This window comes from Somniosus microcephalus, chromosome 18 (assembly GCF_052327205.1).
Source record: "Somniosus microcephalus isolate GS21.2 chromosome 18, FLI_Smic_1.0, whole genome shotgun sequence".
Lineage (NCBI taxonomy): Eukaryota > Metazoa > Chordata > Chondrichthyes > Squaliformes > Somniosidae > Somniosus > Somniosus microcephalus.
The window spans coordinates 69982436-69994054 of NC_141004.1; the positions used below are offsets into that span (position 1 = coordinate 69982436).

At 47.5% G+C, this 11619-nt stretch overlaps 1 protein-coding gene across 1 annotated transcript; it reads right to left on the reverse strand.

Annotated features, from left to right (window-relative positions):
• Positions 1 to 1463: 1463 nt before the first annotated feature.
• mrpl16 (mitochondrial ribosomal protein L16) lies at positions 1464 to 10710 on the reverse strand. The gene is made up of 3 exons (XM_086011639.1): positions 10569 to 10710; positions 4105 to 4253; positions 1464 to 1978 (listed from the first exon to the last, which is right to left on the reverse strand). The coding sequence occupies exons 1-3, from the start codon at positions 10693 to 10695 to the stop codon at positions 1493 to 1495; spliced, it is 762 nt and encodes a 253-aa protein (XP_085867765.1). The 5' UTR covers positions 10696 to 10710; the 3' UTR covers positions 1464 to 1492.
• Positions 10711 to 11619: the final 909 nt, after the last annotated feature.

Genomic DNA, 11619 nt, shown 5'->3' on the forward strand with positions numbered 1-11619 from the left:
CAAATAAAAGGTGAAGCACTCGCATCGCAAATACGCTCAAAATCCTTCATCTGCCTTTTCTTCGTCAGTCTGCTAACCACAAACTCAAAATACAGGAAACTTTCTGGTATCCGGCACTGACGGGACCGAGTTGGTGCCGTCCCATCAAAACTGCCGTATAAACCAGCGCTAATGTTAAAACATACGGAGCTTTTCAGCTCCGTGTGAATCAACAAACCCTGTTGCTTAGCAACAGCTTCAAAACAGTCGGCCGCAGCTTAAGAGCATCTCTGTAGCTAAGCAACAGCTTCAGCTTGACCTTGCAGAGCCTGACTGGGGGGAAAAAAAGCAACGAGAAGTGAAAAAACTTACAGGAAACGGCTCCTGAATTTTGCCGGCAGATAGAGCTTTCCGGACTTTTAACCTCTGGTTAAACGAAAGTTTCCTGTAAGATTTCTAACATCTAAATATGTATTTTTTTAAATCGCATATTTCATAATAACATGGTTAAACTTGGCTATAAAATTGTCTTGTGTGTCCAAGTACCTTCATTAAGTTTAGTACTTGGGAGGCCTTTGCCTCTTCCAGAAGCCTGGGCTTGAAGTTGATAATTTTTCGACAGCTCACACTCTGCCAGCTGCAGTGAGTTACAGGCGACGTGTGCCTGGAGTTTCCAGAATGCTGTCGGCTGGACGAGCGTCGTTTTCTCAGGGTAAGTGGGAGTGCGCCTTTCCTAAAGCTGCAAATGAATTGGAAAAGCTTTGTCCAGGTAATGTTTCAGATGGAAGCCAATATAAAATGCCTCTTTTTTTAAAACTTTGGAGAGAAAACCAAGCTTGGAGAGATAGCAGAATGGGAGTGATTAAACCTTGTTTTCTGTTTTTGTTTCTTTAATCAACTGGTTTTGCAGAAATTCTTCAGTTTGGTTTAGCAGGTAAAGCTGCAAAGTGTAAAATGCACAGGGATTAACAAACTGTGAACAGTGTGTCCAAAAACATCTAGCCTTGGTATGAAAAGAAATAAATTGCAATTGAAAGATTGGCAAAAGAACCAGAGGGAGAGGAAGAGAATTTTTTTAATGCAGCGAGTTGTGATGATCTGGAATGCACTGTAGGTTCCATTGTGCTATTTTTGTGGTGTTGGATGGGGGGTGGGAGGGGGAGGCACTGTAGATTCCATTGTGCTATTTTTGTGGTGTTGGAGGGGGGGTGGGAGGGGGAGTGTGGGTAGAGGTGGAGGGCGGTTGGCCACATGACAGGAAGAACTCCCTGCTCTTTTAATGCAGATATGGGACCTCTGATGCACGATTGACAGGACCTCAGGCTAATGTCATCCAAAGGGCAGCACCACCAACACTCCAATCAGTAAACACTACAATGGGGCCTGGACCGACCACCTTCTGACTCCCAGCCAAGATGGCTTCCACTCTGAAGATGCATTCTATATTTCTTTTAATTTGTACTGTGCAGATATTCTGATATAGATCCAGTTATTCAAACAGATTTATTAATCATCACACACGATTAGGAACGCGAAATTTCCCACAGAATCTGCCATGATATTTTAAATCAAACGGACTCAACACTTTGCGGATTCCCATCATGTTCATGGTTGCAATTCTTTCAAAGGTCCAGGGATTCTGGTTGTTCTTGGCCTTCTGCTCATCTTCCGTCATCAGCTCCTCCAAGGATTTCTTGCTGACGACCTTTGCAGGAAATGGCAGCTTCTTGGCAACTTCCAATAGAAAGGGCTCCACCTCCTCAAACGCACACTTGCCTCCAAACTCCAAAATAATCCGGCCATACTTGACAGGGGTGACGTAGTGGTCAATGGCCCCTTTCCCACCGCCCATTCTCTGACCCAGTCCTTTACGCGTGATGGGTTTATACGGAGCTTTTACACGCCAGCGAGCAAACATGGTTTTGGCATCCATGCGTCGGTTAATGGTGAGGCGCATCATCTCAAAGTGACCCCAGTGAAGGTAGCCACCTCCAAGTGCCTGCAGAGAGAGAGACAGAGAGAGAGGGAGAGAGGAAAGAGAAGAAAAGTAAATATTGGTGGTGGCAATGAAAGGAACGTTGGCGTTCCAACTGATTATTGACAGAACATTTTGCTTTGATTACACAGTCCCACATTTTCTGTATTAACTGTGTTACACAAGGATTCAGGTTACATGCATCACTTTCTGCTTTGTACAACATGCCTTTGCCCAAGAGAAACCATCCAGCAGATACAACTGATGTCCCTTCAGATCACTCTGGGAAGGAAGAGTGCTTTATGCAAGAGCTGAATAGAGTTTAAGATGTTAATAGTGGAGTGCCCGTGTTACACGCACGCTATAAACCATCGTACACCTGCTGGATACAACACAGTGCAACGTCCAAATCTGTCTCCAGATGGATCCCGGTTTCTCAGCCCCTAGGTTTTTACAGTAAGTTACAGTATTGTGCTTACTGTAGTTCGCTAGATATTATTTTTTAAGTTTAGATATTTTCTGTATCATTTCGGATATTTGATAACTAAAGGTGGATCCCTTTGGAGTGAAAGAATATTCCATCACACTCAGGATTTCCACCCTCCAATTCCAGGTCCTTTGTGCATCATCCAGATTACCCAAAATATACAAAGTCTGTGTTCCACTGACTGCAATCAACTGCTAGAGCCAGTATCGGCACCTCATTGCTTGCCACTGTTAAAGATTTTGGTCACTTGTAATGTTGCAGCTTATTTTGAAGGAAACAATAGCCCACAGAGTCATAAAGGCACAGAAGGAGGCCATTCGGCCCATCGAGTCGGTGCCGGCTCTCTGTAGAGCAATCCAGTCAGTCCCATTCCCCCGCTCTATCCCCGTAGCCCTGCAAGTTTATTTCCCTCAAGTGCCTATCCCGTCTCCCCTTGAAAACATTGAGTGTCTCCGCTTCCACCACTTCCGTCGGCAGCGAGTTCCAGGTCCTCACCACTCGCTGCGTAAAAAAGTTTTTCCTTACATCCCCCTGTATCTCTTGGCCAAAAACCTTAAATCTGTGTCCCCTAGTCCTTCAACTAGTGGGAACAGCCTTTCCCCGTCTAGCCTATCCAAACCCGCCATAATCTTGTACACCTCTATCAAATCACCCCTCAACCTCCTTTGCTCTAATGAAAACAAATCCAGCTTCTCCAACCTGTCCTTGTAGCTAAGATCCCCCATCCCCGGAACCATTCTGGTAAATCTCCTCTGCACCCTCTCAAGGGCCTTCACATCCTTCCTAAAGTGTGGTGACCAGAACTGGACGCAATACTCCAGTTGTGGCCTAACCAGCTCTTTATAAAGGTTCAGCATAACTTCTCTACATCTCTATTTATGAAGCCCAAGACCCCATATGCTTTACTAACCACTCTCTCAATATGTCCTGCCACCTCAGGGACCTATACACATTAACTCCCAGGTCCCTCTGTCCCTGCACACTCTTTAAAACTGTGCCATTAAGTGTATATTGCCTCTCCCTGTTCCTTCTGCCAAAATGCGTCACCTCACACTTCTCTGTATTAAATTCCATCTGCCACTTGTCTGCCCATTCTGCTAGCCTTTCTATGTCCTGTTGCAGTCGATTGGTATCATCACTGTTTGCCACACCCCCAGAGGGTGCCTTCTTCATTGATATGTAAGAAAATGCTCTTCCCAGATACTTCAACACATTTATCGTCACTTTGGCGACAGCCTTGCTCCCTCCCAGACTACGCTGGTGACATCAGTTCCAGGGAGTGTCCAGGAGTGACTCCCTACAAACCTGGGGTGAGAACAGGAAGGAAAGACAACTTCAGACCTGCTGTGGGCTGCTCAGGGGACAACCCACCCGGGGGAAGCAGGTCGTGGAACACAGATTCCCGAGCCTGTAACATGGCTTCCGAGTCAGGCAGCTGAAGTCACATGATCCACTGCTCGGAACAGAACCCTTGTGTAGATGCCCAGGGATAGTCCCCGTGATCGATACCACCAGGGCACTCGGGCAGAGAAGGAGAGACTACTGGGGAGTCTCAAGAGCAGTAATCAAACCAATTTTTATTTATATGTTCAAGTCTGAGAAGTATCTTAAAAGAGTTTAACTGTCCTTTCGAGGTCTCAGTCGGAGAAATGCAGACACTTACTACAATGCCGTACTGCCCCCAGGCGATCGTATTGGCCCGTGTTGCTGGCCCGCGGATGTCTCCCAACCTTTTCATCCAGCGTCTGGGCTTCTTGTAGTTTGGGACTTTATTCATGAATTTCAGCTTTGGCTTCTCCGGAATGGTTACATCTGAGAAAACAAACCCACAGGTTTCAAACAGACCGCCCTGGCAGCTCACTGCGTCCCAAAAATGTAGATTCAGCAGCCCGTGTCTTCCTTCCACATCTTTGCAACTGTTATGTTATGGTCAGTAAGAATTAGAAATATTAACCAGAGAACACAGCTTTCTTCCTCCCTCCCAGACAACCCTGGTGATCAGTTCCAGGGAGTGTTCAGGAGTGACTCCCTATAAACTGGGGGCGGGAACAGGAACAGGAACAGGAAGGAAAGACAACTTCAAACCTGCTGTGGGCTGCTCAGGGGCTGACTGACACATTTTCTTTACACAGTGTTATCTGTGGCTCAGTGGGTAGCACCCTTGCCTCCGAGTTGGAAGGTTGTGGGTTCAAGTCCCACTCCAGACACTTGAGCACAAAAATCTAGGTGCAGTACTGAAGGAGTGCTGCACTGTCGCAGGTGCCGTCTTTCAGATGAGACGTTAAACCGAGGACCCGTCTGCCCTCTAAGGTGCACGTGCCCTCTAAGGTGGACGTGCCCTCTAAGGTGCACGTGCCCTCTAAGGTGGACGTGCCCTCTAAGGTGGACGTAAAAGATCCCACGGCACTATTTCGAAGAGGAGCAGGGGAGTTCTCCCCGGTGTCCTGGCCAATATTTATTTCTCAATCAACATCACTGAAACAGATTATCTGGTCATTATCACATTGCTGTTTGTGGGAGCTTGCTGTGCATAAAGGCGGCACCTCCGACAATACAGCACTCCTTCAGTACTGCACTAGAGTGCCAGCCTAGATTATGTGCTCAAGTATCTGGAGTGGGACGTGAACCCACAACCTTCTAACTCAGAGACGAGAGTGCTACACACTGAGCCATGGCGGATACCTGGCACAAATATTAAACAGACACTTTGGAGTTGTACTCACAACAAAAAGGCAAGTTTTCATAAGCAGTTTGAGTCTCTGATCTGAAACTTGCACCCTTCCCCATGTCAGGAACCAATAATCATTCCTTGACTGTGAAGTCAACCACTAGAGATTATATGGGGTGTCCAGCACATTCTCCGGACGTTTGAAAGGTGGGAAATACCACACCAGCAGACTGATGCATCCGAGTTAAAACTAATAGCTCGGTAGAATGCACAGAATCACAGTAAGGTAGAGTACAATACACAGAAATAGTGCACAAGGGATAAAAGCCCTTTTTAGGCTGCATTTCTTACACAGTTTGAAGAAAACAGGAATTTTGCATCAAACAACCAGACACAGAACTTCACAATGCGATGCTGCACATCGAGGATGGGAGTTTTCCATCCAGCCATGGAATTCAGATCTCCAACCAGAACTGAAGCTGGGCAACTAGGGCTGTGATATACCAAGGGAAGCCCTAGAGGGTTAGACAACTTCCTTACGGTAAATTGACAGACCTCACAGCTTGAGGAATTGGGCCAAGTGATCGGAGGGCAACAAATATTGCATGCCTCTTCAGAGAATGGGAAGGTGGTTACCCAGGAAATTATACGGCAATCGGTCTTACTTCGATTGTGGATAAACTTCGAGAGTCCATAATATGGGAGAAAACTTGAAAGGAAAAGCGCTATTTTGGTGTCAGCCGTGGCTCAGTGGCAGCAATCTCTCACCTGAGTCAGAAGGTTGTAGGTTCAAGTCTCACTCCAGCGACTTCAGTATAAGATCCAGGCTGACATTCCAGTGCAGTACTGAGGGAGCGCTGCACTGGCAGAGGGGCAGTACTGAGGGAGCGCCGCACTGTCAGAGGGGCAGTACTGAGGGAGCGCCGCACTGTCGGAGGGGCAGTACTGAGGGAGCGCCGCACTGTCAGAGGGGCAGTACTGAGGGAGCGCTGCACTGGCAGAGGGGCAGTACTGAGGGAGCGCCGCACTGTCGGAGGGGCAGTACTGAGGGAGTGCCGCACTGTCGGAGGGGCAGTACTGAGGGAGCGCCGCACTGTCGGAGGGGCAGCACTGAGGGAGCGCTGCACTGTCGGAGGGGCAGTACTGAGGGAGCGTCGCACTGTCAGAGGGGCAGTACTGAGGGAGCGTCGCACTGTCGGAGGGGCGGTACTGAGGGAGCGCCGCACTGTCAGAGGGGCGGTACTGAGGGAGCGCCGCACTGTCGGAGGGGCGGTACTGAGGGAGCGCCGCACTGTCGGAGGGGCAGTACTGAGGGAGCGCCGCACTGTCAGAGGGGCGGTACTGAGGGAGCGCCGCACTGTCGGAGGGGCGGTACTGAGGGAGCGCCGCACTGTCAGAGGGGCAGTACTGAGGGAGCGCCGCACTGTCAGAGGGGCAGTACTGAGGGAGTGCTGCACTGTCGAATGAGACGTTAAACTGAGGCCCTGTCTCAGGTGGATGTAAAAGATCCCATGGCACTATTTCGAGGAACAGCGGGAGAGTTCTCCCCAGTGTCCTGACCAATATTTATCCCTCAACCAACATTACTAAAACAGATTATCTGGTCATCATCACATTGCTGTTTATGGGATCTTTTACACAAATTTGCTGCCACATTCCTTACATTACAACAGAGCCTACAATTCAAATTTACTTAATTGGTCATAAAGCACTTTGGGACGTCCTGATGTTGTGAAAGGCACTATATAAATGCAAGTCTATCTTCTTTCTTTCTATTGAACTAAGAAGGAGGCATTGTTGTATCTGGGGAATGAGGAGGGCCAGGTCGACCAAGTGTCTGTGGGAGAACACTTGGGTATGAGTGATCATCGTATCATAAGATTTAGATTAGCAATGGAGAGGAGCAAGGAACAATCTAGAGTGGAACTTCTAAACTGGAATAGGGCTAACTTCAATGGGATGCAAAAGGATCTAGCCAGAGTAAAATGGAACCAGAGACTGACAGGAAAAACTGTAATGGAACAATGGGTGATCTTTAAGTAGGAGATGTTCCAAGTACAGGCTAGGTACATTCCAACAAGAGGGAAGGGTAAGGGAACCAAAGCATGGGCTCCTTGGATGACGAGGGAGATAGAGAAGATGATGAAACAAAAAAAGAGGGTGTATGATGCATGTCAGGTGAATTCTTCAAGGAAGAACCAGACCAAATACATTAACTTGAGAGGGGACGTGAAGATGGAAATAAGATTGGCAAAGAGAGAATGAGAGTAGAATTGGCAGTTAACATGAAAGGGAACCCAAAAATCTTCTACCGGCCTGTAAACAGTAAGCAGGTAGTAAGAGGCGGGGTGGGGCCTATTAGGGACAAAGAAGGTGTTATAGGCTTAGAGGCGCAGGGCAAGGCTAGAATACTCAATGAGTACTTTGTATCGGTGTTTACTAAGGAGGTGGATACTGACAAAATATTGGTAGAAGTGGAAAAGGTAGAAGCAATGGAAGGGGTGAAAATTGATAGAGAGGATGTACTAGAAAGGCTGGGTATTCTTAGAGTGGATAAGTCGTCTGGTCCAGATGGCTTGCATCCCAGTTTGCTAAGGGAATTGGGGGAGGAGATAGCGGAAGGGCTTGCCATAATTTTCCAATCTTCCCTAGATACGGGGGAGGTGCCTGAGGATTGGAAAGTGGCAAATGTGACACCATTGTTCAAGAAAGGGTGTAAGGACAATCCTAGTAACTACAGGCCGGTCAGTTTAACATCAGTGGTGGGTAAAGTTTTAGAAACAATAATCAGGGAAAAAATTGACGGGCACTTGGAGAGGTTTAAGCTAATTAGGGAGAGCCAACACAGGTTTGTAAAAGGCAGATCGTGTTTGACTAATCTAATTGAATTTTTTGATATAGTAACAGAGAGGATTGATGAAGGGAATGCAACGGATGTTGTCTACATGGATTTTCGGAAGGTGTTTGACAAAGTACCACATAGAAGGCTGGTTAACAAAATTGAGGCTCATGGAATAGGTGGGTCAGTGGCAGCTTGGATAAGGAATTGGCTTAAGGACAGAAAACAGCGAGTTGTGGTAAATGGCTGTTTTTCAGACTGGAGGATGGTAGACAGTGGTGTTCCCCAAGGGTCAGTGCTGGGGCCACTGCTTTTTTTGATATAAATAAATGACCTGGATACTGGAATACAGAGTAGAATTTCTAAATTTGCTGATGACACCAAACTTGGGGGTGTGGCAAACAGTGAGGATGATATCAATCGACTGTAACAGGACATAGAAAGGCTAGCAGAATGGGCAGACAAGTGGCAGATGGAATTTAATACAGAGACGTGTGAGGTGATGCATTTTGGCAGAAGGAACAGGGAGAGGCAATATACACTTAATGGCACAATTTTAAAGAGTGTACACGGACAGAGGGACCTGGGAGTTAATGTGCATCGGTCCCTGAGGTGGCAGGACATATTGAGAGAGTGGTTAGCAAAGCATACGGGATCTTGGGCTTCATAAATAGAGGTATTGAGTACAAAAGTAGAGAAGTTATGCTGAACATTTATAAAGTGCTGGTTAGGCCACAACTGGAGTATTGCATCCAGTTCTGGTCACCACACTTTAGGAAGGATGTGAAGACCCTTGAGAGGGTGCAGAGGAGATTTACCAGAATGGTTCCAGGAATGGAGAATCTTAGCTACAAGGACAGGTTGGAGAAGCTGGATTTGTTTTCATTAGAGCAAAGGAGGTTGAGGGGTGATTTGATCGAGGTGTACAAGATTATGACGGGTTTGGATAGGCTAGACGGGGAAAGGCTGTTCCCACTAGTTGATGGTACAAGGACTAGGAGACACAGATTTAAAGTTTTGGGCAAGAGATACGGGGGGGATGTGCGGAAAAGCCTTTTTACACAGCGAGTGGTGAGGACCTGGGACTCGCTGCCGACGGAAGTGGTGGAAGCGGAGACACAATGTTTTGAAGGGGAGACTGGATAGGCATTTGAGGGAAATAAACTTGCAGGGCTACGAGGATAGAGCGGGGGAAATGGGACTGACTGGCTTGCTCTACAGAGAGCCGGCACCGACTCGATGGGCCGAATGACCTGCTTCTGGCCGTTCTGACTCTATGACGACCAGATAACCTGTTTCAGTGATGTTGGTTGAGGGATTGACTGCACCCTCAACCAGCATCACATGCTTAATTTTCAGCTTGAATGACAAGGTCACTGGACCAGGACACTGGGGAAAACTTCCGTACTCTGCTTCGATATAGTGCCATGGGATCTTTTACATCCACCCGCGAGGAGAGACGGGGCCTCAAGTTTAACGTCTCATCCACAAGACGTCACCTCCGACAGTGCAGCAGCCCTCAGTACTCTGGAGTGGGACTTGAACCCTCGACCTAATGACTCCGATGCAAGAATGCTACCACTATGCCATGGCTGGCCACTGGAAACAGATATCAAGAGCTGCAACCCTGGCTGCCTTTTTTAATTCCCCTAGCCCACAGGATAATTGTAGTGCCCCAAAACACAGCCCAGTTTAAACATAGTTTGGCAGTCAAACCTGGCTACTCCTGGTCTATGTGGCTCAAAAACAACACAATGTGCTGCACGTACCCACCAAGCTATTGGAGAGCAGCAGATACAATGGCCTAGATTTTACGGGGCCTATGAAGTCGTAAGTGCTGCGAATTCCCCCGGAAGTTCCAGGTCAGCATGCGAAAACCAGGAACTTGCGATCAGTCAAGTTCCTCCTTGACAGATCATACGCATCCGCGGTAAATTCACTTTCACTGGCACAGAGTTGGGCTATTTTCCCAACTACTGCCCAGCGAATACACACCAAACCCTTATGCCTGGTAAAAGCAGACATAAAGCCCTCTTTTACCAGGCATAAGGGTTACAATAAATGTTAAAATACATTTATTTTAATGATTTAAACATTCTCTTACATTTAAAATTAATTTAGGTTAATTAAATTTTTATTTTAATTAATTAAAGGGTATTTTAATTAATTTTGAGCCTGTGATCATTTAGTTTTATTTCAGTGTTGTGAAATTTTATTTATTAGGTCATTTCCATTATGCTTATGGGGATTCCGTACGTAAATGGAATCCCCCTTTGTCATTGGTTCAGCCGGCCCACGTGATCCCAGGGACACGTGCGAACCGCCTGCACCCCTGGGATGCGTGGGTCTTTAAGCAGCCACACGCCTGCAGGCCCACGACCGCAAGGGTCCGAAGCTCTGGAGACAGAAGGTATGTGCATAGTTTTCTTACGGTTCAGAGGCGCAGACGGGCGGCAAGCCTCCAACCGCAATTTCCCAGCCATTATTATATCCACCGCTCTGGTAAGCAAGTGCTTCTCTTCCTTACTGTCGGGTACAACTGCTGCTGCAAGTTTAACTACAACCCTGCCCTGCAGAAGGCAACAGGATAAACCACACGGCAAAGATTCTTCTAACTCACCATTATAACTGGGAGGAGACTCATACGTCTTTAGTCCAACTGCGAGAACCTTTGTATAATTCTGATATGGACCTGTAATGAAAGTAGATGTTATTGAACGTGGAATAATCACGGGCGGTAACACCATCCCTGGATTAGGAGGCTACTTGATGATTTTACTGCGGACCATGTACAGAAGATACAAGGCAGCAGCTTGTTGGATACGACAGCAGACTCGACCAAACGTTACACAAGCAAAAAAGTGTTGACACAACTGTGATTCAGAAGAACTGTTTTTTATAACATACAGTTTCTGGTTTTCTTCAGCATGTGTTTTTTTGTAAATTCGTTTATGGGATGTGGGCGTCCCTGGCAAGGCCAGCATTTATTGCCCAGGAGAAGGTGGTGGTGAGCCGCCTTCTGGTGAAGGTACTCCCACAGTGCTGTTAGGGAGGGAGTTCCAGGATTTTGACCCACTGACGATGAAGGATCGGCGATATGCTTCTAAGTCAGAAGCTGGAGGGGAACTTAGAGGTGGTGGTGTTCCCATGCGCCTGCTGCCCTTGTCCTTCTAGGTGGGAGAGGTCGCGGGTTTGGGAGGTGCTGCCGAAGAAGTCTTGGGGAGTTGCTGCAGTGCATCTTGTAGATGTACACACTGCAGCCACGGTACGCCGGTGGTGGTGTGGGGGGGAGTGAATGTTTAAGGTGGTGGATGGGGTGCCAATCAAACGGGCTGCCTTGTCCTGGATGGCGTCGAGCTTCTTGAGTGTTGTTGCTGCTGCAAGTGGAGAGTATTCCATCACACTCCTTACTTGTGCCTTGTAGATGGTGGAAAGGCTTTGTGGAGTCAGGAGGTGAGACACTCGCCGCAGAATACCTAGCCTCTGACCTGCTCTTGTTGCCACAGTATTTACATGGCTGGTCCAGTTAAGTTTCTGGTCAATGGTGACCCCCCAGGATGTTGACGGTGGGGGATCGGCGATGGTAATGACGTTGAATGTCAAGGGGCGGTGGTTAGACTCTCGCTTGTTGGAGATAGTCATTGCCTGGCACTTCTGTGGCGTAAATGTTA

Bases quoted from the DNA above. Each gene is read 5' to 3' on its own strand.
- mrpl16 (XM_086011639.1), bottom strand. From the start codon at position 10,695: ATGGTGTTACCGCCCGTGATTATTCCACGTTCAATAACATCTACTTTC. The intron at 4,254-10,568 runs GTGAGTTAGAAG...TTGTTTTCTCAG, and splicing joins GTCTCCTCCCAGTTATAATG to ATGTAACCATTCCGGAGAAG. The intron at 1,979-4,104 runs GTAAGTGTCTGC...CTCTCTCTGCAG, and splicing joins GGGGGCAGTACGGCATTGTA to GCACTTGGAGGTGGCTACCT.